Below are 27,718 nucleotides of genomic sequence, written 5' to 3' on the forward strand. Positions count from 1 at the left end.
ATTGACCATATCATATATCTCTTCAGTTTCTGAGAGAGAGAATTTCATATCATGAGACCCTAACCCTTTTCTGTGATTTGACCATGTCCTGAATCTACAGACCATCTGTGTGTCATGATAAAATGATGATCCCGGAGTGACTGGAGTGGGGACAAAGCAGAGGAAATCCCTGAATGCTGGGGACTATTCCAGTGCAAGACTTGAAAGATGTCAGGTGGGGAATTACAGACAGCCTACAGAGGAGGACTGAAAATCCTGGTGGGAAATAATGGAGACAGGAGTCGGGAGGCTGGGCTCAATCTTTGCTCTGTCACAAATCACATGTGAGGACTTGACCAGTCCTTGCCCCATGTTGGGCTTCCATTCAAACATTGGCTTAGCTGATCTCTCAGGATCTTTCTAGAGATGACATTGACTGACTGCTTTATCCTCTTAATTTAAAAGCTTTGTCCCCTGGTTCCAGAATAATCAGTAGTATTCCAGGGATTCTGGGGGGCTCCCTTCTTTGGTAAATTCTGCCCAGTTTCCTTCAGCACTTTCTCCCTTTAGAGACTGTTCATATCAACCCTTCTGGGGTACTGGACCATTCTCCGAGCCAGGCTTTGTGTGACTGGAAGAGTCTGAGAAGGAATTGGATAGGGGCTTTATAGGAGGCATCGGTGGGCAATAGAGAGACTGGGTGAAGAAAAACTTAGCAAATGTGCAGAAAAAAGTCCTGTGAATTTTCCCAAGGGCAGAAATACATTTAGTCTACACTGACTTGCTAATTTTCATCAACTCACCCATCACCTTCCTCAAGCACAGGTTCTACAAGCATACTCTGTGTGTGTGTGTGTGTGTGTGTGCGTGTGTGTGTGTGTTGGGGTTGGAGGGCTCACTTGACTGAGTTCCAGTTGCGTTTTCACCAAAGAGGCATTTGTTTCAGGTAGCCTGGGTTCCCAGTTAGAAAAATTATTTGTTTCACTTGCATAGATGATGCCATTGGTTCATAACATTCCCAGGCGCTGGTTAACCCTCAGGGAGTAACAGAATTTAGTTTTAAACTTCCTAGAATGTCCACTCCCTATGTATCTTTCAACTGAGTTCTTAATGATTGTCCTCTTTTCATATTTTTGTCTTGCTACAAGATTCCTTTAAATGCTCTACCCCCTTGTGTCTTCAGCTGTTGGCCTTCAGAGCATCACTTGACAGAGACTGACATGAGGAACCACTCCCAATGTAAAAATCAGGTACCTCTGCTCAGAGGATGGCTGGTGAAAAATGAAAATGGAATCTTTCTCGAGTTAGAATATGAGACGGTAGAAAATTTTCTTAGCTTGCCTGTGTTTAGATTGTAGATACCTTTTCAGTAATGCATGAGTTGCTTTAAGTAAGATTCACTTGTCCTACAGGGTTAGGGCATAAATTGCATGCCACATGCCCTGTTTTTCTCTAGCTTTGGGTCCTTAAAACCTGTCTATGTTTTTACCACATACCACTTGGCTTGCTGAATTCAACACCTCTTCCAGTGCCCACTCCTCCCCGAGAATCTACTCACGGAAAGTGTTAAAGAGAAATGTGGACTTTCCTGAATATTTCATAGAGCAGACCTAGGAGGAGGTTGGCATAGCACACCCGTCAGCAAATGGCTTAAAATTGTCCCTTAGCCAATTTATTCTCCCAAGTCCCTCTCATCCATTCCACGATGCCTGGGTTTTTTTTTTTTCTTCTTTTCAATCTTTTTTTAGTCTTTCTCTGAATTCCTACTCCTTTCTTTTCTCTCCTCCTTCTTGAGAAAAATGCAAAATTTTTCTCCAGTCTTTTGCACAGCAGTTAAAAGTCCCTTTTCCTTCTGAAGCATAACCTCAAGAGCTCACACTTCAAGTCAAATGGTCCTTCTTTCAAACAAATAGGATGTCCCTTCGAAAGATGATGGTCAAATGCAAAGATTGATGTAATTAGAGAAATCCCCTGGCTACCCAAGTCAGGAGAGGAAGTTGCTATTGTTCAGAAGTCCTTTTTGCCATCTTCAGGGTCATTGTTGTCTATCGACAACTGTGTGGGCCTTAAAAACTCTCCACAGAAATGGTTTTCTGAGAGGTGTTTGAAGCAGGGAACAGAGAAATATCGTGTTGGAGATGGCAGCAGCTATTCCCTGACCAAGTGACCACATCACCTTGACCATTGCACGCTGGTTGAGCAACAAGTGCACGCACACACTTCCTGACAAGAAACAAAGGCTATCTGCTGTTGACTTACTGTCAGTCTTAACTGGAATGGAGTCAAGCCTGCTCAGATGGCCTCTTAGATTCGGGAGGATCAGCTGGCAGTTCTTTTGTTTCACATTTTAGATCCTATAGTTCACACCATTTGGCAAGGTACCCTGAACCTTGTCGTTCAATTCTGACTCTGCTAAAGTGACATGCAGCCAGATGAGGTTGATTTTATACTGGTGTGGGGGCCTTTCCTTGAGTTGGGGGCTTCTGGAACACTGCCTTGATTCTTAGTTCGCAGGTCTGTGATGAGGGAGCCTGGTCTCAGATGGAAGAGACTTGGAGAGATTCAAATCCAGCCCCTTCATTTCTCGGACGTGGATCCTGAGGTCCAAGGAGGGGAAAGGGGTAGCTCCAGGTCATGCAGTGAGTTAGTGGTAGGGCTGGGGCATAAATCGAGCCCTTCTGCTTCTCGTGTGGGACTCTGTCCACCACACCACATTACTTCCCTGCCTTCTGTCTGAAAGATACTTCACTCAAAACAGTTTTGACCCTGGAGCTGTATCTTCCCAAGAGACAGAAGGAGAAGCGTAGTCTTGAACCCTTTGTGGTTTCAGTCTTGGTCTAAAGTTTTCTGTTTGCCCAAGCATTTGGATGGAGGAAGTACTGTATGGTGGAGAGCTGCTTTCTTCCTGAAGGCCAGGAGAATGGTTCAGTCTGAGCTACTGTATAAGAAGATGGACAACACATTCTCAAGAGGAAAGGTGTTTGTATCCACATACTGGAATTTGTCCACCTTCACTGATATGGTGGTGTTGACCTGGAGGTGCTCCAGCAGGAACTGAGAGAGATTCTGGTATATGTTTTTGCTTTGTGCTCCAGACTCACACACCGTCACCAGTGTCTGCTTTTTGACATCTTTGTTGATGAGAAGCTCCAACTTCAGGTCGACAGGATGTTCTGGGCATTTCACGAGAAACTGCAGTTGGCAGATGATGAAGTACCAACCTGGGAACTGGATCACCAGGTTCCCATCCTGGTATCTGACTCCATGGACAATGCCATCTTTGTTCCAAGACAATTTGGTTTTGTTGATGTGCTTTGATGCTGGAAAGAGAAAGACAGAAAAATAGAATTATTGGGCAAATTTCGGGTGCAGATTGGAAAATTTGAAGTCTTTCTTCAAGGTTCTCCACTCAAGACCCATGTTTTCTATAATATTGGCTGCTATTCCAACTGCCTGGAATATCTTCCATGTTATTCCTTCTAGATGCTGCTTAATAACCAAAGCACACGTACAAAACCATTATTCTCCCTTTTCTCTAATGCTTAAAGCTGGAGGATAAGAACACACACGATATTAGATCTCTATCTCCTATAGAATTGTTTTGCACTGAATTATTACATTATGTTATTCTCTTCTTATTATAATTATTATCTTCTCCTTTCAGGGTATAAGCTCCTGAACTGTATTCTCCATAAGTTCCAGACTATCAAGTTCATTTATTCAATCAGTCAATGAACATTTGATCAATGAGGGACTACTGTTTGGCAGACATTGCACAGAGTATCAGAGCTAGGACATCCAATTTTCTTAATTAGTAACCAATTTAGGCATCAGGATGTCCAGGAGAATCCCAGACTGTGAACTTTCACATTAAGATGCATCCTTTAACCATTCATTGTCTGAATTTTTGAATGTCTTCCTCTCTTTAAAAGGGCAGCCAAAAAAATGTGTGTAGACCCCTGAAGTGCACATTAACAGGCATTCCTCAGCCAGGATTATTAGAAAAGCAGAGAATTAGCAGACCCTCTAAGCTGATGTGTTCGTGTCGGAAGCCAAGTCTCTCTGAGACCTGATAAATGAATATCAGCGCTGATGGGTCAGGGTGACTTTCAGAGCTGGGAAGCTGGTGTGTTAGTTTTAGTTACTTCCATGGCTTCCCTTTAAACCTCGCTGCAATTCAGCTGAAGAGTGAGAACTAATCTAACTGCAAAATTGAATTTTTCAAATGAGCAGAATGGCTATGCAGCGCATCTTGGCCATCTCCTCCGTATCTCATCTTTCCCAGTGTAAGGGCCTCTGATTATTTCATTTATGAGGGTCCTCTTTCCTGAAGAGTGCTCCAGTATGCAAATAGGCCCTGTGCCAGCATGTTCATTAAGCTGTCAGTCTGGGGACAAGGCAATTTTGTGGATCCCTGGTGAATAACCTGACAGAGACAGAGATTAGAGCCGCTTCCCTTGCATGAGGAAAAGTACTGTGCACTTGGTCCACAACTTGTACTTGGCTGAATATAGAGAGGTGGTGGGGGTGGGATGTGAATGACTTCAGAGGCTAGGGACGCAACATGAGGGAGTGAATGAGACTGAGGAAAGAGGAGCCTGTATCTGGAGAGAGTAATGCTCTCTTCTTTCCCCCTCAAGGCATTAAAATTCAAATTACAAAAATATCATGCAGCCTAAACAGAACCCACAAGCATGTCCATTGGCCATGGATTCCCCTTGTGACCTCTGGCTTAGAAGTTTCAGCAAGGTCACAGGAAGTTGCCCTTATACGCTTACGGTTCCTAGATTTGGTTACTGACCTTGGAGGTAGGCCCATGACTTCTTGAACGGAGCCTTTTCCAGGATACATAAGATGTCCTCTGAGCAATTTCCTACAAATAAGGAGACCACATGTTAAGTATCTTTGCTCTGGAAACTGGAGACACCGGAGGCTTTTCCCATGACGCTTTGATGGAGATGATAATTACTCTTCTGTTTCCATTTGGGGAGCAAAAGGAAAACTTGTTCATTTCTCATTTTGCCATCAAGGACCTTAGGAGTTTTTTCAATCGATTGCTTCCACTTGGGCTTTTACAAAAGACTGTGGAAGTTGGAGAAAGGAGACAAGTATGACCTGAGTTCCTATATGTGCCAGGTGTCACTCTTGTCACTTTACGTGTTTACATATTTCACCTCACATAATCTTGGCAGCAACTCAATGAAAGAGGTATTAGTAAGTCCCTTTGACGGATGGAAAATAGCCTGGGGACCAGAGAGATTAAGTACATTGTCCCACGTCACTCAGCCAGGCAGTGGTAGTCAGAACGATACAGCTCATAGTAATTACTGCTACTCTTCTTTTAAGAGTGTACCAGGTACTGGTCTGTGTACTTTTACAGAGTTCAGCTAATCTAATTCTCTGAATAACTCTGCAAGGTTAATCCTGATGCCTAGACATGGTCAATGATACAAGGTCAAGCAAGTTGAGGAAAACACTGAGATTGACTCTCATGTCTCTCTGATTCCCAAGGGCAGGTTTCCTCCTGGAGGCCATTTTGCTAGACAGTGAAACTAAACACATTCTTACATTCACTTTTAAGAGGATATAGGATCAAAGAGATCTAAGCAGGGAGTCTGCTGTCTGGAGCTTCTCTGGCAGGGGGAAAAGACAACGTTTATGTCATTATGGTATTTAAGAAATAAAGATATTTTTAACGTATCCATTGGTGGTAGTGGTTTAGCTTCTTATTATAGTAAGTATTTTGTATGCAAAGAACCAAGTCATACATTTTCTGCAACGACTCATGAATTCAACTTATTCTGGGCAAATTCCTTCTCCTCTATGGACCTTGGTTTCCACGCTGTAAAACCGAGATCTATGACCTGACGTTGACATTTTTTGGATGACGTCCCCATTCATTCCATCCATCAGAGACTAGGCAGCCACAGACACATTCAGTGGATGCAGCCACACCCTGGTGTGTTTGTTCACTGAATCTCTGAGTAGCATCTGTTGGGCTCACAATCTTCTCCATTGCTCTCTGCCCAGGCCTGAGATCCCTCTTAGCCTTCCTCACAGCGCCATGGGGCCTTGGACTGGTTGAAAGCTAAGTCAAGAGTTCCCTCTACTGTCTAAACAAGCTCACTGCTAGAAGTGAGAAGGGGGAGGGCAGTTTTCATCCTTAACTGCCCTCAACCCAGAAAGAGACTCTGGTCCAAAGGTCTCTTTGGGGAGGGGGGTTGGTAGACCAGCTGCCTTTCTCTTGATCACATCTCTCAGTCATTCTCCAACTAGTGTTGTGGTCCTGCCTATTTCAGGCCACAGCCCACGCTCCTGGGGTGTGTAGAACAGCAGCACAACACTGAGGGCTGCTTATTGTCGAATGCACTATGACTACTGTTTGAGAGTCCCCCTGGCCCGTCTTCCTCTTTTGGGGTGTGGAACATCAAGTCAGAAGGAATCGCAGAGAGGTGCATCTGGCTGCATCTCTTCTCTGCTTGGAATCTCTTCCTGGCTCTGCTGTTCCTAGAGGATCAGAACCAAGCTCCCCTATATGGCATTCGCGTTCCCTTGTATTCTGATCCCTACTGACCTCTCCGGTCCCATCCTTACCTCCCTCTTTCCCTTGACCTCTCTGTGCCAATTACACTAATAGTAGCAGTAGTGCTAGTAAAAATAATGGCTAATACGTAGTGAGGGATGTTTATTTTCCAGGTATTCTGCTAAGCATGACACATGCATTATTTCACTTAATTCTCACAACCACCCCATGAGAAAGGTACTATAATGATTTCTATCTTGTACATGAGGAAACTGAGGCTTTGAAAGTGAAATGACTTCTTGATATTCGCACAGCTGGTCAGTGGTGGAGCGGAGATTCAAGCCCAGGCTGTCTGACCCTAAGGCCCAAGTGGATTGCTGACCACTCTACTGGAGTTTGGGGGCTCGTGGTGCCCCCAAACACACCGTGTTGATTTGCCATTCCATCTTAACACCTGCTCTTCCCTCTGCCTTCACCGGACAAATCATTCTTTGTTTAAGGCACAGCCTGGCAGTCATCTCCTCTAAGAAGCCTGGTCTGACCCTTCTTTCTGTTTACCTTTTTATCTCCTCCAGTAGACAGTGAACCCTCAGGGCAGCGGCTACTGTTTATACATCCACCCTGCCCAGCCCAGAAGATGCTCAGTAAATGTTTGTTGAATTGGGTCATCTAGTCCATCTCTCCTACTTCCCTCTCTGGAAGTCAGGTAAGTTCCTATGGCACGAGTGAGGTGATGGGGATACTGGCTTGCCTTTCTCCTCCAGGCTGGAATAACGCCTGGCCACATTCTCCCATCCATTCTACAGGTTAGGTTAGATTAGAAGGGAGGATAAGACTCATGCCCTGAGCTGAGGCCAGCGCATCCCATCCAGAACAGCTCTGCTCACTGGCCAGAGGCCCCCTCGCACCAGGCCACTTCTGGTGGCATCTATCAGGTGAGCTTCTGTAAACAGGTGGCTGTGGAAGTACAAGCCTGGGCTTGCCTCTCACACATACAAGTTCTTTTTTTTCTTCCCCTTTGGTCTTTGCATGTTTGGTGGGTTGACCTCAGTTGTAATTCTGAGAAACCCAAGGATGGAAAAAAACACTTATTTTGAAGCATTTGCATTTCCTGAAGTCAAATGGCATGGCGTATTTTAGTTTTTCTTGAAGAACCTCTTAGATGGTTTCAAGCGAAAGGAAAAACACGACAGGCCCCTTTAAGGATGACATTGCTGGAGCTGGCTAAGGGAAGGGGGCTGGGAACCAGGATCCTGGAGGGCCTGTTGATGGAATGGGGCTGTTGAATCTGGAGAGGAGCCCGAGGAGGGCACAATTGCTGGCCTTAACACCTGACAAGGCTGTCAGCAGGAAGACGGTGCAGGTTCCTCCGTGGGGCCCAACACTAAGGCTCCAAGTGGAAGTTTAAGGAGATGATGCCCTCAGCTAATAGCTACCACCGCTCTTGTCCCCATTTCTCAGATGAGGCCATGGGAAGACCTTCACGAAGGACACAAAAATCACGCTGTAAGGCACAGTGCTGGCAGCTCAAATGTTTGACCAGTTAGTGCTGCTCAAAGATGCACTGGGCTGCTTCCAGAGTCGTGAAGCTCTTGTCAAGAGCGAGAGGAACATTTCATGGGATACCAGCCACATGGCTTGAGTCTCCGCATCGCCCTGGGAGTCCATGATATGACTTTCTTTTTTGGTTACGAAGACAGGAAGGAGTAACATAAATAACTGGGGCTACATGTGGCTGGAATCCTGTAAGGTCCCTGGAATTTGGAATGCAGAGAACATAGGGAGCAAAACACACTCCTGTTTCATTCATTTCCCAGCTGAATGTGATGTCTGGAGGGGTTGAGTCTGAAGAACTGAACGCTTGGGTGGGGGAAATGAGAACTGTCTGCAGGTCGTGGCTGAGTTGATGGCCTTGGAGTTAGAATTAGGAATTTCCCCTCTCTGGGCTCTTGTGTCCCTCGCTTGAGAAGAGCAGTGTGAATGTGATGATCTAGAAGGGCCCTGCTTGTTCTCTCAGGCTGTCTAGACTCAGCTGTGTACTGCCAGGCCTGCTATAAGGACGGAAAGTCGGTCCCAGCTCAGCCTGCCTATCTTTGTGGGCATGTTGATCTACCCCAGCTAGGAGACTATCTCCACAAATTCAGATTTCCAGACACCTGCAGTGGTAGAACAGAACATTTTAGGTCTGGGGACAATCTAAGTTATGAAAAGCCTGGGTCTGTGAGGATTTGTATGATTCAGAGAGATGGAAGTTCACTGAGAGGTCACCTGGTCCAGGCTTGGTAACCACATAACACGTGTGCTCCCCAATGCTACTCCATGGCTGACTTGTCCTAGCTCACCCCATTCGTTAGTGACAGAGGCAGGAACAGAGATCAAGCCTCCTTGCCTCTTCTGTGGGGCATTCCATCTTTTGGACAACTCAAGTACTCTGTGAATTCTTCTGAGGACCAAGCTCTTCAGATGGGCAAGATTTGTAGTTGTTTTCCCAAGATTTGGCTTCCTCTAGAAGGATCAAGGACCTTTCTCTGGCTTTGTTTGGAAGCCTGGAGAGAAATATGTGCCAATGAAATCCTTCTGGCCAGTTGCACAGAAGAGAGAGACAGGGAGAGACAGTTGTTGTTGAAGGTGATTGAAAGGATCACGTTGTGAAGTCAGAATAGTGGTAACCTGAAGACGGGACCCTGCCTTGAGATCTCAAAATGTTAGACCTGAAAGGGCCATCGGATGCCAAGTTAACCAAGACTCTAGTTTTGTGAGTGGGGTGACTGAACCCAGAGTGATTGAGGGTCTGACCCAAGACCCACAGTAGGTTTGTGGCAGAGCTAGGTTCAGAGCACTGAGCTCCTGGCTCCCAGTCCAGGGTTCTGTCCCCTGTTTTTTAGTCTTTGCATTGAGGCGGGAGGCTAAGTGTAGGAAGAAGTGGGTTTGCGGCCACCATCATGCTGGACTGAAAACTGATGAGGCAGCTGGAGGTGCTGGGAAAACAAGCACTAAAGAGCCTTCTGGGCTCCCTCTTGCAGGAGAATGCCAGGAGATGACTTTAGACCTCTGTGCTGAACCCTGCCAAGTCACCAGTCAGGGGACAATCAGGCTTCCATTAAGATGCAACAATGCCCAAGATAGCAAAACAAACCACACTGACCGTTCCGGTCAGATGGTATGTGGTCTGAGTGCCAGGAAACTTCCAGGTTGGTATCAGGACAAGACAGACACAGTGCATCTCAAACAGAGCACTTGGGTTGCAATCGAGGCTTTTAGCTTCTGACCTTTCCCTTCCTCTTACTGCCCCTCAGTTACTGCATCTATGAAGTGGAGATGGTAACAATCAACCAAATGTATGGAAGTTGCAAAGATGCAATAAGATTGTGGGTGTCAAGTGGCCAGGGCAGCACGTGGCTCAGAGGAGACACTCAACAAATGGCAGTCCCTTCCTCCTCTCCTCCTCTTAGTTGTTTTGGTGGCACAGCTTAGCAATGCTTCTTTGCAAGGTGATCTGGCGGATGAAATGCTCACTAAACAAAGCTCATGGCATTATCTGAATGATTAGAGGAGTTCAATTACATACATAAGTGTTTGAGGCCAAGTGATGCTTCCAGGAAGTGTTCAGAATCCCCTTCCCTCTGTTGAAAATATTTTAATCCTTCCAAGAAGGAGAAGAATTACCCTAATGACTCTGCATCTACCTTGTCCTGGCTCCTTAGTTCTCTTCCTCTGGTGGAATACCCAGGAGAGTCCCAACAGTGACATCTAGGGGACAGTCTCTCCATTATGAGCAGAATTTGGAATCAAAGTGAATCTGTAACCTAAGGATAGTTTCAACTGTTGACTGTTTCCTTGATGCTACCAGGCCAACCAGTGACAGAGAAACTCCAAGATGGGCTATTTCTTAGACCAAGGACACTGGGTGACTCTGGAATTGCAAACAGCGTCTAGGGAACACCCATCCCAGCGCAATCAGCATTAAGCACATACAAGGTGATCATTAAGTACAAATCAAGAACAAGTTGGAATTCATTTGAATCCTTGAAGGTTCCTCAGGACTTGGGGGTCTTTTCAATCCTGACCTGTTACAGTATGTACGACAAAGCTATCTGACTCTGGGTATTTCCTGGGAATTCATTTATACTAATGCAAGTTGAATTAATATCGTTGGGGGTATTTAAGGAGCACCTCTGAAGTCTATAATTTAAAAGGTAAGGTGAGTCTAGAGTCATTTGGTGAGATCTGCTAACATTTTATATAACTTTTTAAACCCCCCCCCCCCCCCCCCAGCAATTCTAGAAGCAGAAGGATGACAGCGCCCTTACAAATTTAGGCTTCTGGTCAAACAGGCTTGGGTTCAAATTCCAGCCCTGTTACTTACTAAGTTGTGTGGTTTTGCACAAGTCACTCAACCTCTTTGAATTCTCTTGAAAATGAGAATAATAATAACCTCCCTTGATGAGTTGCTGGGAGGATTAAATGAGATCATGCATAGCAGGGAGCCTGATGTCCACTGCCCAAAGTACACCAAGAAAGGGTTGGCTCCCGTTCCCGGTCCAGGGCTTGCTCTGCTGGGCTTGTGGACATGAGGCTGACACATGTGGTGTCAGCGACCTTGGATGAAATATAGAATGAAGCCAGTTTTAGGAATAGGCCTGCTTTCCCGCCCCCCCTCCCTCCACCTCTCTTCTTTATTTCCTTTTTCTTTCCCCAAAGTATTTAAAAGATGGGGATTTCTTCTGAATTTAGAGACGTGATTTGTATGTGCTAAATTCAAGTATAAATTTTAATCCGTTTCTCAGTGAGCTGAGTATTTTTTTCCTCTTCTCTCCTCTCCTCCTGCATCTCCTCTCTCCTCCCTCATTTCCTCCGTGGCAGGGGGGTGGGGAGTAGGCAGAGCTGGCTTTAGCTCTCTGGGCGGCATCCCCAGGGCCCTATCCTGCTTTATTCTGAGTGGCCTATTTTCTAATTTGTTTCTTGTAGAGAGAGTCTTGACTCCTGTCAGCTCTGCCTTAACAAAAGGACAGTTCAAGAGTAGGTTTTCAGGAGTGTGTTCAAAGTAAACGCAGAAGCAAATCGACTTTTTGAGGCCAGTGACTATCTGAAAAGCAATTTACCCCCTGAGCAGGAGTCCCCCCTCTTGCTTTGAAAAAGAAAAAGCAACAACTGATGGACTGAGCAATCTAGATCCAGATCAATCCATCTGACAGAAGCGGGGGTTCGGATGCTCACCTTCAGTCTTTCTAGGGGAGAGGATGCTGCTTCTCCACCTGCCTTTTCTGCTGTCAGTGGTGTCCTGGTGTCTTAGGGTCGTGGTGGGGCTGTGACCATCTGGATCACAGCCATGTGACACCAGGGATAGCTGGGGATTGCTGAGTGGCCAGCCTCTGTGGTTTTGTTTCATTGCCTTCAATGGGTAGCTTTTATTGTTTCTTTGGGGATGGTTCGCTAGGTACAATTAGAAAGCCAACCTTCCTTGATCTCTTTCAAGGCCCGCATTTTCTTTTCAGCAGGGGGAGTGAGCGGGGAGGAGGAGAATAGTCAGCTAAGCTGCACAAAAATTGTAAATTGTTAGCCCGGTAAAATGGCCAAAGAATCCTAAGTTATTTGTTCCGTTTCTGGAATGTGATACTCAAAGCAAACTCCACGCCTGGGTCAGGTCATCTGGCTTACCCCCATCATTCCATGTATTCTAGAAAACAGGACACCCCAGCCCCTGAGAGGGAAAGGAAGAGCTTCAAGTCCCAGGACTGGAATGGAGGTATTCCAAAGTTCAACCCCGCTCTCGCCTTTTGCACCTCGTCTTCAGCTGAAGACGGAACTCAAGCGAGGGTGGGGAGTGCGCGGAGGGGTCGAAGTCTATCCACTGTTTCAATGTGTCAGGGCTTCCAGGAACCTCTGGATGTTAGGGGCCACGTGACATTCACAGGAAAGAAAGACCTCCTCTAACTGGCGTTTGTAGGGGAGGGAGCACTCATTCCAGGTCTCATGACTCCTCAGCTGCAGAGCCAGGGCTTAAATTCAGTCTCTGGATCTCCTGCCACCGGCCGCTTATGCAGCCTGTCAGTCCACCTCGCATGCAGACCCACGTGTGTGGTCACCCTGAGGACCCTCTCTGCCCCAGAGCTTGATAACAGAGAGCAGGCTTCAGCGACAAGAAAGCAAACAGCCACGGGAGCAGGTGCTGAGGAAGCGACAAAGAGTGCTCGAAGGATTCCCAGCTTTGGAGGTCTGGTAGGGGCGCCGGAAGGAAGCACAGTCATGCTTTACTAAGCATCTGGTGGGACAATCCCACTTAAGCAAGGGGTATCAGGGTGGGTCAGCCTGGATTTTGAGGTCTTGTCCCACTCCTTGCTAGCTGTGCAATCTTAGGCAAGTCAGTAAACCTCTCTGTGCTCCAGTTTCTGTACCTATAAAACAAGGCTCATAGTTATCCTTGGGGCTCATTGTGAGGATGGCATGAGTGAATTACAAGGCATTCAGTCCAGCACTTGGCACATAGCGGACGCCCGTCACTATTCATTATTCTCACTCTGCCAGGCCCCCATCCGCACATAGTGAGGGAATAAAGGAAAAGCTGATTTAAAAGTTGTGTCCAGAATTCTTTCAGTGCAGAGAAGTCCTGTCATTCAGTTTTTGGAATGTTGGGAAGGACTGGTCCTGAGATTAAGGCCACCAAAATCATTTGGCAAAATAAAGTCAGTAGAATTTGAATCTCTGCAGTGTTGGTGAGGGGAGGAAAAGGACGTACAAACAGGTAGGAAGGAGAGTGGGCGAGTGTGCATGGCGGAGGGCTGAGCCCCAGGGAGGAGACCTGTCTCTCCAGAAACTCCCAGTGGCTGGAGTGGCAGAGGCCTTACAAGAACAAGGGTGTCTGATATTCTGTTTGCATCTTCCTCTGTGATGGAGTGCATTGCCCCCCACCCAGCTTCTTTGCGTCCCCTAAATCCTGCTAGGAACTTTGCTGGACGCAAAGGCGGGGTGCTGTTGGAACTCTGGGGAAATCAAGGCAAAAGTGTCTGCATTCTGTGATTTGCGCAAATAAGTCACGTAAGGTGAGCACATGCGAGATTCAAAATGAGCTGGAAGCAGAAAATTGGAACAAGAAGGGACGAGAAGCAGCACAAGCCTCGAGCTGACAAGCAGCCCTCCTGGCTTCCTCACCATATGTCTGGGGTGGGATGGAGCCATTTTATTCGGAGATGAAAGAATAGAGCGGACCCTGTGTCCAAAGGACATAGGCTCAGACACGTGGCAGACAAGAGCTGTATTTGCTGCCCAATGTCACCCTCGTGGCGGCTCTGTGTGGGAGTCCTTGTTAACCCCATTTTCCTGATGAGAGGAGAAGCATGTGGTGGAAGGTTCTCCCAGGCCCCTTCCTGGCCCACAGTCCCAGCTGAACCCCTGGAATGGTCCACTGAGTCCTGAGCACAATGGAGTGCCTACGAGGTGGCAATGTCTCGTGACAGTCTCCTGGGAAGGAATGGGCAGCTTGTGCTGGGACCCAGAAATCCTTTCGTTACAAAGAGGATTGGTTTTCCGTGGATTCCCCTGCAGCTAAGTGTCATCTGGTGTGAAGTTACTGTTGTGTGTGTACACGGCCCTGCTTCCTGGGCTCTGGGCTGCTGCTGGCTTCCCGCTGACGGTGGATGATTTCCATCAGCTGGTGACAGAAGAGTCCCTGGAAAAAGTCTGGCTTCTGCCCCTGTCCGCCCCAGCGACAAACCACATGTTTCCCAGTGACAAACTACATGCTCCTCTAGGGGTTCCCTTCTGCCCAGAAGGGCTTGCAATGGCTTTTCAAAGGGACAGTTTGCTGCTTGTGCCCATTTAAGAGGGCTTGTTGGGGGAGGAGGCTGTGTCTTCAGACTCCCTCAAGACTATTGCTAGACTTTCTTCTAGATTTAGATAGTGAATGAGAGAATCCCAGCGTTATAAAGTGTCAAAGCTGGAAGGACCTTCCAGCTCCTTTAGCACGTCGCTGGGATGTTACAGACGAGGCCCAGAGAGGAGGAGAGACTTGCTCAGAGAAACACAGCCGGCTGGTGCCAAGGTCAGTTCTGGAGCCCAGGTCTTGCTCCAAGGTGTTTTTCCACCTCCCCTTACTCCCGTGTCTGCAGTCTGCCAGCTGAGAGAAGTGTGGACTTGCATTAAAAGCAGGAGAAAGCCAAGGACCACAGAGAGCAGGTCACTGACATTTCATGGCCGGAGCACATCACGCAGGGGGAGAGAGGGGACCTGAGATTCTGACTCCTGCTCTGCTATCAACTCCTTAGCAACTCATCTTGATTGCTTGGGCTCCAGCTCCTCATCTGCAAAATGGGAATACCAATCCCCACGTTGCCTGCTCACAGGATTGAGGCAAAGTTCAACCTAAGGACAGTACCGGAGGGTCTTTAACAATAGTCATGGCCCTCGTGGAGGGTCCTATTAGCATTTTTTTGTCTGGTTGCTGAGACATTGAATTGTGAACTGAGGTTGGTTTGGATTGGCTTGTATTCTGATATTTACAGCGATGGCCCAGATGAGAAGGGAGCTGATAAATGATCTCATCCATGGCTCCCCAAATTTTGGATTTAACGGACCAAAGAAATTGATCCCCAAATGAAAATTCAGTGACCAAGATACAGTGGGCATCTTTTGATTTTGCCTATTATGACCACTAAAACAAACAAAGAAAAGTAACTCAGACAAAAAGCAATCCAACTTGACTCCTGTCTATATCAACTTCATGTTGTAAAAGAAAGGACATTTTACCACTTGAGGAAAGGACATACTCTCAGAGGACAGAAGCGCCCCTTACCTTAAAAATACTTGGCTATGGGAAAAGGGGGCTGCCTTGTCCTTCTTTTTCCTCCTCCACTCTGGACTGGTGAAAGCCGTTATAGGGCCAGAACCGCTGCTTGGAGCCCCTGTACTTGGTAACCCATGTGGAGGTGCGGAAACTGAGATGCAGAATGGCTGAAGTCACATCGCCCCACCAAAACTGTCCTTCTCATTGAGATCATGTTCCTGTTCAAGATCGCCTCCCCCTCTCAAAAAACGAAAGGATCTGGTCTTGGAAAGTCTGAGTGGACGTGGTGGCGGAACGATGGGAGTGGGGAAGGGAAGGTGACACTTACTCAGTGCACTTGGTTTTTTGCAGGCTCTGTAAGAACATGTGTCACATGTTCTGACTCCAAGCCTGTGGGGTTTCCATGATAGGGGTCAGCAAACTCTGGTCTGTGGGTCAGATCCATCCCACCTCCTCATTATACAAAGAAAGTTTTATGGACTCGAAGCCATGGCTGCTCATTTGCACAGAGCCTGGGCTGCTTCTGCACTACAACAAGAGAGTTGACTAGCTGCAACAGAGACCTCACGGCCCGCAAAGCCTAAAATATTCACTATCTTGCCCTTTACAGGAAAAATTTGCTGACCTCTGCATTGTACCGTTCTCCCTTTTACGTGAATGGGACTGTCTGCAGTGGGAGGCATTGTGGGAATTGGGGTCATGTGCTAAGTAATTCTAGCCACGATTAAGACATTTGTTGACAAAGCTGTGATTATCAGTCTGACTTGAAAGATCCAGAAGGCTTGTGTGTCTGGGTCCTTCTGCCCTTACTTGCTAAGTCTCTGGGTGACAGATAGCAGAAAAGGTTTCCTGATGGAAACTCCAAGTGCGATGCTGCTGGTGTGAGGAGCTGTGTCCAGGCACTTGTGTCCTCTGGTCCCAAGGATGCCCTGGTGTCTCTACCTGGGTACTTATGATGGCACGTCTACTTTCTCTTTCTCTCCTCCTTTTTTCTCTGAGCTGCCTTGTTATCCAGCTGTGCTTGCTGTCTGGGTTCTAAAGTTTACAGGACTGGAATGGGTTAATGTTCTTGAGTGGAAAGAACTTAGAGATGAGGACATCTGAGTTCTAGGTTGGCTCCATAGGCCCTTGGACATGACACTTCACTGGGTCTTACTTTTCCTCCTCTCTGCATTGAAAACATTCACCGGATGATCTCAAAGTTTTTCATCTTCAGTGTTAACCTAACTGCACATCCCCTCTCTGGGGCTGGTAGAGATGGCGCATTAATTAGTGACTTCACTGATAGGAAATGCGGGGGAGAGGAGGTCTGTTTTCACAGATCCTCAACTTCATTATGCATTTTGGCTACTACCAGTTACTTAACGATTACTGTGTGCTGGTTGCCATGCCAAGCAATTTACAGACAAGATCTGATTGGCCTCTCCAATACCTTCGTGAGGTGGGTATTACTATTCCCATTTTGTAGATGAGGAACTGAGGCTCCCAGGTGGAATGCAGAGCCAAGATTCATACCCATATTTGCCTGACTCCAAATTTCAAGCTTTTAACACAACACTTCTTTGCATTCCTGTCTATGTCCATGCAACAGCCCATGCCACAGGTAGAATTTTCATTAGTGGGAGAGTTGAGGGCTAGTGGGAGACTTGTGGGAATGAGGGTGTGGATCAGAGACTACTCAGACGAATCAAGATGCATCAGCTCAGCCCTGAGCAGCTCCCACCTCCGCCTCCGCTCCCTTTTCTGTAGGGCACTGTCCTGCTGTTTCTGGTTTTTAATCAACTGTGGTGTGATAAGGATGATTCAGTACATATTTACTCCTAATTCCAAGGTCTTACCTCCTTTCAGGGGGAATTTGCCTGGTGGGTTGGGAATGGAGTCCTGGAAGAGAAGGAAGAAAAAAAAGAAGCAACATGAGGATGACATCCAACTGAATCCACTCATCTTTTTCTCTTCCATCTTGGTGGTCCTCAAAGTACTGTGTAATTTAGATTTCACATTCCATCTGACCCTTAAATTTTTAAAAATTAATTCACTGACTTAGTTTACAAAGGGTTTTCCCATCTCTTTGCTTGACAACCTACCTATCAGGGATGCAAGATGAGGGTCACTAGCCACATTTCACACGTGACAAACTGGGGGCTGAGAGAGGGAAAAGGAAAAGTTGACAGCAACTCAGGGGCCTGAAATCTGCAACTCTTAACTCCTAGTCCAGCGCTTTTTGTCTTTTTTTACCTCCACATGTGTTATTTTTTCCTCCTTCGGTCAACATAAGAACAATCAAGTGTATAAATGTATGCGTTTTTTTTTCCATGTTTGATTCATCAAAAGTAGGTTGTAAACATACCTGGGAAGGTACATTTCTATCTCTCCTGTGGTTGGAAATTCTGAATTAATTGAATGTTTATATGCTAAGTATTGTGAGGATACCATAAATAATTAGATTTTGTCTCTGCCCTCGTGGATTTATCACAGGTTTATATTTGAATATAATGTCTAAATATTTATAAATAAACACAGATGTATATTATATACTTATACATTCACATTATATTTTATATTATTTATTCTATTACAAACATACATATATAGAGAGAAATATTTACACAGATAAGGAGGAGGTTCATGGAAGCAGATGTCCCCTGATGGGGGGCCTCCCAGGCTGGGGGATTAGATGGCATTAAAGAGAGGTCTTGTTGGGCTGCTCTGAGTATGTGGTCAGCAGAAGCAGGTGGGCACAGTTCTTCAGCTCTAACAAGTTCCTCAAGACTAACTAGTCTCTCTCCCCCTTCTCCCCACCTCAGCCATGGAGACACCCTCCAGTGTCCTGCCAATAAGGAATGAAATGCCTTATTCATCTTTTGACCTGTCCAGTTTGGGATCTCCTATGGCACATTGGATTGAAATATTAATAATGACCTAGGGAGGTGTGAGCACTTACAAGGATAAAAACAACTTCCCAACCTCTGCCAGAGCAAGAAGTTAGCAGCTGCCCCATCTTATTTTCTTAGTCTTCCGCACAAACACCTAGGACCACCTGGAGGTCCTCTTCTATTCCACCATTTCCTTAGGGGCTCTGTCCTTTGCCTTCCACTGACAACTTGTTTTCTGAGAAGTGGATCTCCTCTCTACCCCAGGGGAGTTGTCATGAGTCCAGAACGTCTCCTGACAGCAAAGTTCTGGCATAGCACTGATCTGGAGCTGGCGGAAGGCAATATAAACTTTTGGTCTTCAAGTTTTCGGGGGAAAGAGAGTGAACTTATCTTGGAAGAGCCTTCCCTCATTTTTCTAATCATCTATGATTTTATTGCTTTAGTTGGAAGCTCTTAACCTAACTAACAATGCTGTATGTTTGCGATCTCTCAGTTACACATGCAGTTCATAGGAAAACCTGACATCGAAAAATTTCCCTCCATGTTGCCTCTGTGAGACAACAAACAGCATTTCAAAATTTAGTAAACACCTCATTTACGGCCAAGGGTGACTGTCAATTAGTGTGACGTGTGAATGCACAGAGAAAAACTTCTACATTTAAATGTGGTGCTAAGACTGTTGAATTCATCAGCTGCCCAGAAAAGTCTCCAGGGACAGGGAGAGAATGCTGGAAGAGGAAACCCAGTGGAGCTAACCCAGCTGCCACCAGCAGCTGGACACAATACCAGAGATTCAGACATCCAGTACACGATGAGTGAACGCCTGGTGTGTGCCAGGCATTACATTAGTCCTTGGAAGACATCCTGTGGACTTTATGGCTTAGCCATTAAAGCTGTCTTAAAAATGCGCAAATAAATGGGGCTGGCCCCATGGCCGAGTGGTTGAGTTTGCGCGCTCCGCCGCAGGCGGCCCAGTGTTTCGTTGGTTCGAATCCTGGGCGCGGACATGGCACTGCTCATCAAACCACGCTGAGGCAGCGTCCCACATGCCACAGCTAGAAGGACCCACAGCGAAGAATGTACAGCTATGTACCGGGGGGCTTTGGGGAGAAAAAGGAAAAAATAAAATCTTTAAAAAAAATGTGCAAATAAATATATAACTAGAACTGCAAGTTGTGGCAAGAACCACAGTGAAAAGAGTCAAAGCGTTTCAAGATGGTGCATGTGTGTGTATATGAATCACCTGGGGAGATGTTAAAAGGCAAATTCTGATTCAGCAGGTTTGGGTGGAGCTGGAGAGTCTGTATTTCTGACAAGCTCTGGGTGATGCTGATGCTCCTGGCCCACAGAACACATCTGGGTAACAAGGTTGTAAGAGATAATATTTGGGAGGAGGATCTAATTTAGATGGGAGCTGGAGAGGCCTCTGTCTGTCATTTAAGGGCTTCCTGGCTTCCTAACTTCAGGCAGGAGGATGTCAAAACCAAAGCATCTTAGTACAGAAAAGAAGTCTTTTATTAAAACTTCATCCAGGGCCCATGACATCCAGGACAGAAGTGTGACTATTCTTAAAGAGCTCCCTGGATGAGGTCTCCATAGCTTCCCTGGATACTCATGGTAGAAAAGATCAGAGAATCAGAGTCAGAAAGGAACCTAGACATCTTTCAGTCCATCAAGCTAGTTTTACAGAAGAGGAAACCGAGAAGATGCTATCTTCAGAGCCAGGGATAGAAAAGCTCATTCTTCATTCCTCTCCCTTCCCATTAGCAGTCTTTGCATTTGGAGATGGAAAAGCAGGGTATAAAGAGATAACTTTTAAAATTTGCTGAGGACTGTTTATGCCCTTAGGCACTATGCTGAGTGCCATCCATCAACTCCTCTTTGGCCAGTCCTAGAATTCTCTTCCAAATCTTGCCTGGGGATCTGGGTCCTGGCTGGGGAAGTGTGAACCAAGTGAGTTGACTTTGAGGTAGACAGTACCTAGGTTGGACACAGCACAAGCAAATGGACCCTCCTAGGTTGTCATTCTCAGCGCCACTGAGTAGCTCAGGAAACTTCATCTCCATGGTTACCAGCCAGCTACACTTCCTTGGGTGTACTTTTGTTTCAGACTCTGCTTGTCTGATGAGTATCCCCAAAAATGTTTCTGTGTTTGGAGAGAAGAAGGTCATCTTTAACCTGCTCATTCCCAGGTGAAGTGACCTGATCCCATTCATCTTCCCTGCCGAGAACTCTGTTTCCTTGTTTCTTTTAATCATCATGATAAGAGGACTGATAATCCTTCCCCGGACTGGGTTGTTTCGGACATAATAAGATATTGTACATAAAGTGTTGGCAAGTACTCGAAAATGGCAGCTATTTTGGTTACTCCCTTGATCCTAATGACGTGCTTAATTTGTCCCAATACTTTGAAAGGCTCATTTCTTTTCACAGAGCAACGCTGTGCAGATGCAATCAGCTCCCAAATTTACTTTTCACAAAAGATACTCTCTCTGACTGAAAATGGCCAAAGGCAACTAATGTTTGGAATATGCCAGGGAGGGTCCCCATTCCTTTCCTTGCTGGTCTCACATTGTCTTGTAAGATGGGCCACTGAGACCTTTGCCATGAATGTCTCTTATTTTCAAGATAAGATCATTAAGCACTTGATGAGGGTGTTTAATCCCCCAGGGTTAAATGATTTACATGTATTATTCTATTTGATCTTTACTGCAAGAGCTAGTGATTGACTTAGAGAAGTGACTTAATGATTACAAAGGGTCCTACAGATGGTGAATTGCAGGGAAAAGATTCAAAATCAGGGGTGTTGACTTGGAAGGCAATGCTCTTCAAAGTCATGCTCGACTGCCTTTCTAGGGGAGGGCAGGATGAAGCTGGGGCAGAAAATTCTTCTGATACTCATTGAGAAAGTGGACGGAGGTCATAGAGGTCTCCTGGGGAGGAGAAAGACTGTGTTTTTATTGGCAGCCTTTGTTTTGGTATGGTTAGTGAAAGTGAGAATTGGACCAGAGTGGCTTAAAGCAGTGCTTCTGCCACTGGGGATCTTGTTAAAATGTTGATTCTGGTTCAGTAGGTTTGGGATGGGCCCTTAGGTTTTGCATTTCTAATGAACATTTGCATTTCCAGATGATGCAGTGCTGCTGGGCCGGGGACCACAGTTTGAATAGCAAGGGCTTAAAGATATTACTTAACAGGCATTCAGATCTTCCTTCCCCAGGGAGTGGGGGATGGCTACAGGAGGATGAGTCTGGAGCCGGGCTCATAAATGGATTTGGGAAATCTTTCTAGTCTGCTGATGGGAGTGGCATCCTCTCCTCTCACCTTCCTCAATCAATGAGTCTTGCCACCCAGGTCTACTTCCCGCTGCCCCACTGTGCAGTCTGGACTGACCTCTGACACCTTGCCTTCCTCTGGGTTTATGCCTCTGCTCACTCTTTTGCCTGACCTGGAATGCCCTGCCCCACCTCCACCTGCCACCATCCTTCCAATGGAGAGCTCTCCACCCTTCAAGAATTCCAGTTAATTAAGGTGGAAGGAATGATAGAATTAGGTACTCATCATTCTTCAAGCCTCAGTGCGTTAGCTGATTCGGAGAAGGATCATCAAGAACAGCCAAATTTTTATGTCTTCGAAGTATTACCCCATAGATTACTTATTAATAAGAAAGAAAAAAGCATTTTTACAAAACAGCTAGCTGGTGGTCACTACCTTAATCAAGTGACTAACCATTATCACCTATAATGAGACAGTCTGACCTAAGCCTGTGACAGTGCTACAATAAGAAGTATATAACATTACCTATGTACTGTTCTTGCCAAAAAGTGTTTCATCTGAATATAATTATGAGTAAACACTATGAAAAATCCAAAAATGAACTCTTCTGCAACAGAACTGGCCTAGACACTTCGAAAATGTCAATGTCATGAAAAAGAAACGACAAAGGGCTGGAAGGATTGTTACATCATTGCTTCTCAAACTTTAATGTCCATACAGACCACCCGTGGAGCGTGTTAACATGTAGATTTTGATTAAATAGGTCCAGAATGGGGCCTGAGATTCTGCGTTTCTAACAAGCTCCCAGGACCATGCTTGAAATAGCAGTGTTTTAGATTAAAACAGACATAACCAAATGCTGTGTGTGACCTTGAGAGTGGATTCTGGATACCCAAACAAAACAAGGCACAACAGCTATAGAAGATATTTTTGGACAAGTGCAGAAATTAAGATATGGACTGTTTATTATTAGATGATATTACTGAATTAACATTAACTCTTGTTGCCATGATAACAGCATTGCAGTAAGTAGGGAATGGGTGCTGAGATAGACGTGGGCAAAAAGTCACGCTGTCTGCAACTTACTTTCATATATACTTTAGGAAGAGCACAAATATGGAAAAATACTAACACAGCGAATTTAGGTGAAAGAGTATATGGGTGTTTACCATTCTACTTCTCTACAGGTTTGACAATTTTCAAAATAAAACTTTGGGCATAAGGCATGATCCTTCTAATTCTTGGAGGAGGCTCAGCTTCCGTTCTGGCTCTTCTGCAAACTCGTCTCTCATCCCAAGCAGAAATTGTCTTCCTCTCCTCTGATCTATGGCATTCTGTGTCATTCTGCCCCAAACTCAAACTCTAAGTGTCCCCAACTTAGAGAAGTCCCAGAAAGCAGAGGTTCTGCTCTGTCCACGGGGGCCCTTCCCTCACAGCCCAGCACAGGGCTTGCCCCTGAAAAGATTCTCAGTGGATTTTTTTTCATTGATAAAGTGAATGCACTGGAGAGAGTAACTTGGGTAGAAGGAAGCATCACAGGGCATTTCAACTCACCCGATATTTCATCTGAGCTTATAAGCAAATCAAAAAACCATACCACCACCTCCAACAATCACTACCCCTTCAGAGGTGCTCAGCTCCACTCTTGGTGGGGACACTAAGTGGTACTGTAAGGATAAAATTTTTAAAAAAGGGAATTTTCTTTGCTAATAAAGGGAAGAGGTGGCAGCTGCTTTCTCTTCTTTCTAGAAAGATTCTCCTTGAAAACTTAATGATCCTGGGTCCTTGCTGTAACCTTTTGGAATGTAAATAAATCTCTCCAGGGACTGGATAAGCCCACTCTCTGGGTTTATAACACAGAGATGTCCCTAAGATGGAAGACCTCAGAGCCCCTTGAAATGTAAAGACTTCTAGTGTCAATCTTGCAGCCCATCTCCTTATATAAACTTCTGTCTCTGGAAGAGATAAGAGAAATTTTATAGTTTTTCCTTTTGCTTCACTGTATAAATTGTGTGACATTTCATCCTGACGTATGTGTGTGTACTATGTTGTGCTTACTCAATAATAAATCAATTTTCATTCTTTCCATATTGACACTAAGAGGTGTGTCTTTGTTGGTAGGACTTTTACTCCCTCAAGAGTATATTGGTACAATCTCTTTGGAGGCTGGCTGACAGCTTTTTGGGTTTGTGTGTGTGTATGTGTGTGTGCGTGAGGAAGATTTTCCCTGAGCTAACATCCATTGCCAATCCTACTCTTGTTTTGCTTGAGGAAGATTCGCCCTGAGCTAACATGCTGCTTATCTTCCTCTACTTTGTATGTGGGATGCCTCCACAAAGCGTGGCTGATGAAGGGAGTAGGTTGGCACCTGGGATCCAAACCTGCGAACCCTGGACTTCTGAAGCGAAGTACATGGAATGTTAACTGCTCGGCCATGGGGCCGGCCCCCATGACTGACAGTATTTATTGAAGTGAAAAATGCACATTCTATTCCCACCACTAGGAATTTATCCCACAGATATACTTGGAGATGTGCAGAGTGAGCAAAAATTCTAAAGAAAAACATGCATCCTTCACTAAAAGTTATGAAGCAGGCATACAAGAGAACACTCTATGACTCTTCAAATGAATGAGATGGACTTCCATGTATTGGCATGGAAGGGTCTCCATGATACACTGTCAGGTCAATAAAGCAAGGTGCAAAATTGTGAGTTTACTATAATGACATGTGTGTACTATATATTTGTAGACACACAGATTTTTGTGGAGGACATGGAAGAATCTGTCAATGGTGGTTATCTCAGGGAAGGGGGGCTGGTGGTTGAGTGGAGAGGGTATAACAGATTTTTGATTTCTTTCTTCTTCCTTGTTCACTGTTTACCTTTCTTAAGCCATGTGAACATAATATTTTATAACAAATATAGTGGTTTAAATGTAAGTAAAACAAAATGAAACCTCTATAGAGACTTTATAGACCTTGCTAGACAGTAAGTTCCAGAAGCAACATGGAAGAAGGATTCTGTTGGCTTTGTTCAAGGCTGTATCCATACTGCTTAGAACAGCGTCCTGCACAGTGTAGATGCTCAATAAATACTTGAGATTGAAACCTAAGTGCCTTCTTTGTCTCTCCCAAGGAGTTTGACCTTGGAGTTATTTGAACTTCAGGCCAAACCTCAAGGTGATCTTTGATTTTCCCACATGGTCTATATCTTCTCCATCTCTGGCTCACACAGCTCCATTGGCCAGGAGGGACCCCTCCTCTGATTTCCCTCTCCACCTCTTTTAAATTGTACACATTTCTCAAGCTAGTCTGAAACTCTAATCTCCAGAAAAGATTTTCCTAAACCTGAGAAAATACTGTCTCCTTAACTTGTGGTCTTATGGTGGCCCTATGTGTCTACCTTCCATCACTTATTATATATTATGACTTATCTTGTTTTAAATTTTGTCTGTAAATTTGCCTTTTTACCTAGAACTATGACTTGTTAGGCCAAAAACCCTTCTCATGGTTCTCCAACCCTGCCCCCATCCAACCTCACACATAGAGTGCTATGTAGCCATCAACTGATTCCTTTTTTTAATAATTGGGATGTGAGGTTAAGTTCCTTGGGTCTCTCGCAGGGATTTCTTTACCATAGGTCCTGTTAGAGTCTTTTTCTTGGTCTAAGTTCTACCTTTTCTAAAGTTAGCCTGCTTTCCCTCTTGCTACAGGAAGTTTCCCTTGACAAATCAAGCTCAAGGGGATAACTCTTCTTGACTCTTACAACACTTAATGTCTGAATAATTTCTTGGAAATGAAATGTGTAAAACACTTAACATTGACTACCACAATTAGTGTTATAGGCCTTAGCTTTTAAGTAAGTAACTGATATTTCTCAGGCTAAGAAATCACAGCACACCACACCATACAATCAGATTGTGAAGTGAATCTTTACATAGCCAAATACGAGGGGTCAGTCAAGGAAACAGGTGCACAAGAAGATAAAGCTTCCAAGAGAAGAGTAGGAACACAATGTCTTAGTGCTTTGTTGCTGTCTGTATTGGCAAAGGGAATGCTGTTCTCATTAAACAATCAAGCATTCTTGACTCTACCCGTTTCTCAGGATGACTTAGTTCAAGCCCTGTTCTCTTTCTGTTATTCTTTTTCCACATTTACAAAAACGAAGCAGAAAGATCCACTCCAGTTCCTTTATAGAAAGAATTAGTTTAACTAAAATTGGGATTTGAATAAGGACCATTCTGGAGGTGTCTGTAGCTTTATGTATCACAATCACATCCCAACCCCCTGCTCCTATCATCCATCCATCCATCCATCCATCCATCCATCATCCATCCATCCATTTATCCATCCAACCATCCATCCATCCATCATCCCTCCATCCATTTATCCATCCAATCATCCATCCATCCATCCATCCATCCATCTCTCTTTCCTTCTTTCATTCATTCTCTCTCTCTTTCTTCCTTTCAAGCTTAACTAAAGAAATTTTAGAAGTCCACTTCAATTTCTTTTCTTTGGCCCTTGCTATAAAATGATACACCTCTGATTTACTTCAAATTAGAATTACAGAAATTATAGAGCCTCTACAGAAAAAAACGTGCCCTGGAATGTTTTCAAGAGCACTATTTTTAGTAGATGTCTATGAGCCCATTAAGTGATGAGTTTTCTAAATTCTACTATCTAAATCAAATGTTGGCCATTCTGTTTTCTTTCTCTAAGAGATATGAGCCTTAGAGCTTCATTTAAATTTCAAAGCTGGATGACACTTGAGAAAGAGATACCAAAGTCTTTTAAAGCCTGGTTCTTTTTAGCAATCGATAAGCTATAGAGCATTCAGCCTGAGAACTAAAGGAAAACCAGAACGCATTTTGCAGGACTTCATACTGTGAAAAATGGGAAGAATAAAGGAATCAACAGAATGTTCTCACTTTGGCAGGGTATGTTTGGGGGTGTGGGGGTAGAGTTCTTAAATTATCAAAATTAACAAAAACTTTACTTCATTAAAACAATTCATGAGCAGTATATCCTATCAGTGCAGTATTTTCTATAAAACACATACTGGTGGATTCTCTGTAAACACCCCTTTCCTAAAATACAAAGAAGCTTCCTTCTTCATCTCTTCTGTTTTGGTGACAAATCTTACCATTTACTTCAGATGAAATAAATTTCCTGCAACAGTTTGACTCCACAATGTGTACCCATAATTGCTTGTAGTTTTAGTATTCTGAGAAGTCTTAGAGGGAACAGGTGTTAAAAACATTTCTGCGTTCTGCCTCTGTGCTGTTTCTTGTGACAGCCTAAGCTGTTCAAAGCAGTGGCTACGGAGGGAGCGTTCAATTCGTCTTGGTGTTTTAACACTGAAATGCCCAAAGCTCTAGGTAGCCCTGGTCTTCTCTCTTGCCTCCTTCCCTTACAGCCCTTGGCCTCTGAAACTTAGCTCCTTGTTAAAAAATCTCCTGGTTATAGATGAAGGCTTAGAAATCTCAGGAACATTTGGACCAAAAATATAGATCCTTGGAACCTGATCTGAAGACCTTGAAGCCATGATAGCAAGTTGGGCAAATATATTATCAGGTTTCCTTATGGCCTCCTTCCTTGGTACAAGTCTCTGGCTCAGCAAGATTTAAATCTTAATTTCTCGAGGCTGATAGCTCCTCTCCCTTCTCTTGGCTTATACGAGACAGGGAAGTTTTGAAATAATGATAGCTCAACACATTTTTCTCTCAAAAATGCAAACTATTTCAGAGTTAAGTTCCCGTTTCTTTTCTCCCTTTCTCTACATGATATATGTTTTGCTTTGGCTCTCAATCAATTTATTAGTTTATCCCCAAGGCTCTCTCTCTGGGGAAAATGGAACATAAATAAGAAAGGAGAGGCGAGAAAGAGGAGTCCACTTACCGTCTTCTGAACTACCAACACCATAATGGTTGCCACGGCGAAGACAAGACACAGAGCCAGCGTGGCCGTGGTGAAATAGTAGTTGCGCCTGGTGGTTCCCAAGTGGCTGGCGACGGAGCCTCCTGGCACATGCATGACTGCGTCTTGAGAAGGGGCCACTCGGTTGAGTGCTTGCTGCAGCCCTGGGTCCATTCTTATATAGTCTCCCCCACATCACACCTTATCTGTCCTCATCTGATTCGGTTCTGGGCCCATCTCCGTTCCAAGAAGGATTCTCCCCTGTATCCTGGATCATGTGACTTGGAAAAAAACCTTCACCGGCTGCCTGGTGAAGAAACTCTTCTCTGGGGGCGTGAGGCGAAAGGCGGCAGCAAGGGTGGGGGAGAGGCTCA

At 45.0% G+C, this 27,718-nt stretch overlaps 1 protein-coding gene across 1 annotated transcript; it reads right to left on the bottom strand.

Annotated features, from left to right (window-relative positions):
* On the bottom strand, positions 1 to 27,718 carry TNFSF8 (TNF superfamily member 8). The gene is made up of 4 exons (XM_046638974.1): positions 27,327 to 27,718; positions 17,120 to 17,162; positions 4,781 to 4,852; positions 1 to 3,299 (listed from the first exon to the last, which is right to left on the bottom strand). Exons 1-4 carry the CDS (start codon positions 27,516 to 27,518, stop codon positions 2,905 to 2,907), a joined length of 702 nt encoding a protein of 233 aa, XP_046494930.1. The 5' UTR covers positions 27,519 to 27,718; the 3' UTR covers positions 1 to 2,904.

The sequence above is a fragment of the Equus quagga genome, chromosome 1 (assembly GCF_021613505.1).
Source record: "Equus quagga isolate Etosha38 chromosome 1, UCLA_HA_Equagga_1.0, whole genome shotgun sequence".
NCBI lineage: Eukaryota > Metazoa > Chordata > Mammalia > Perissodactyla > Equidae > Equus > Equus quagga.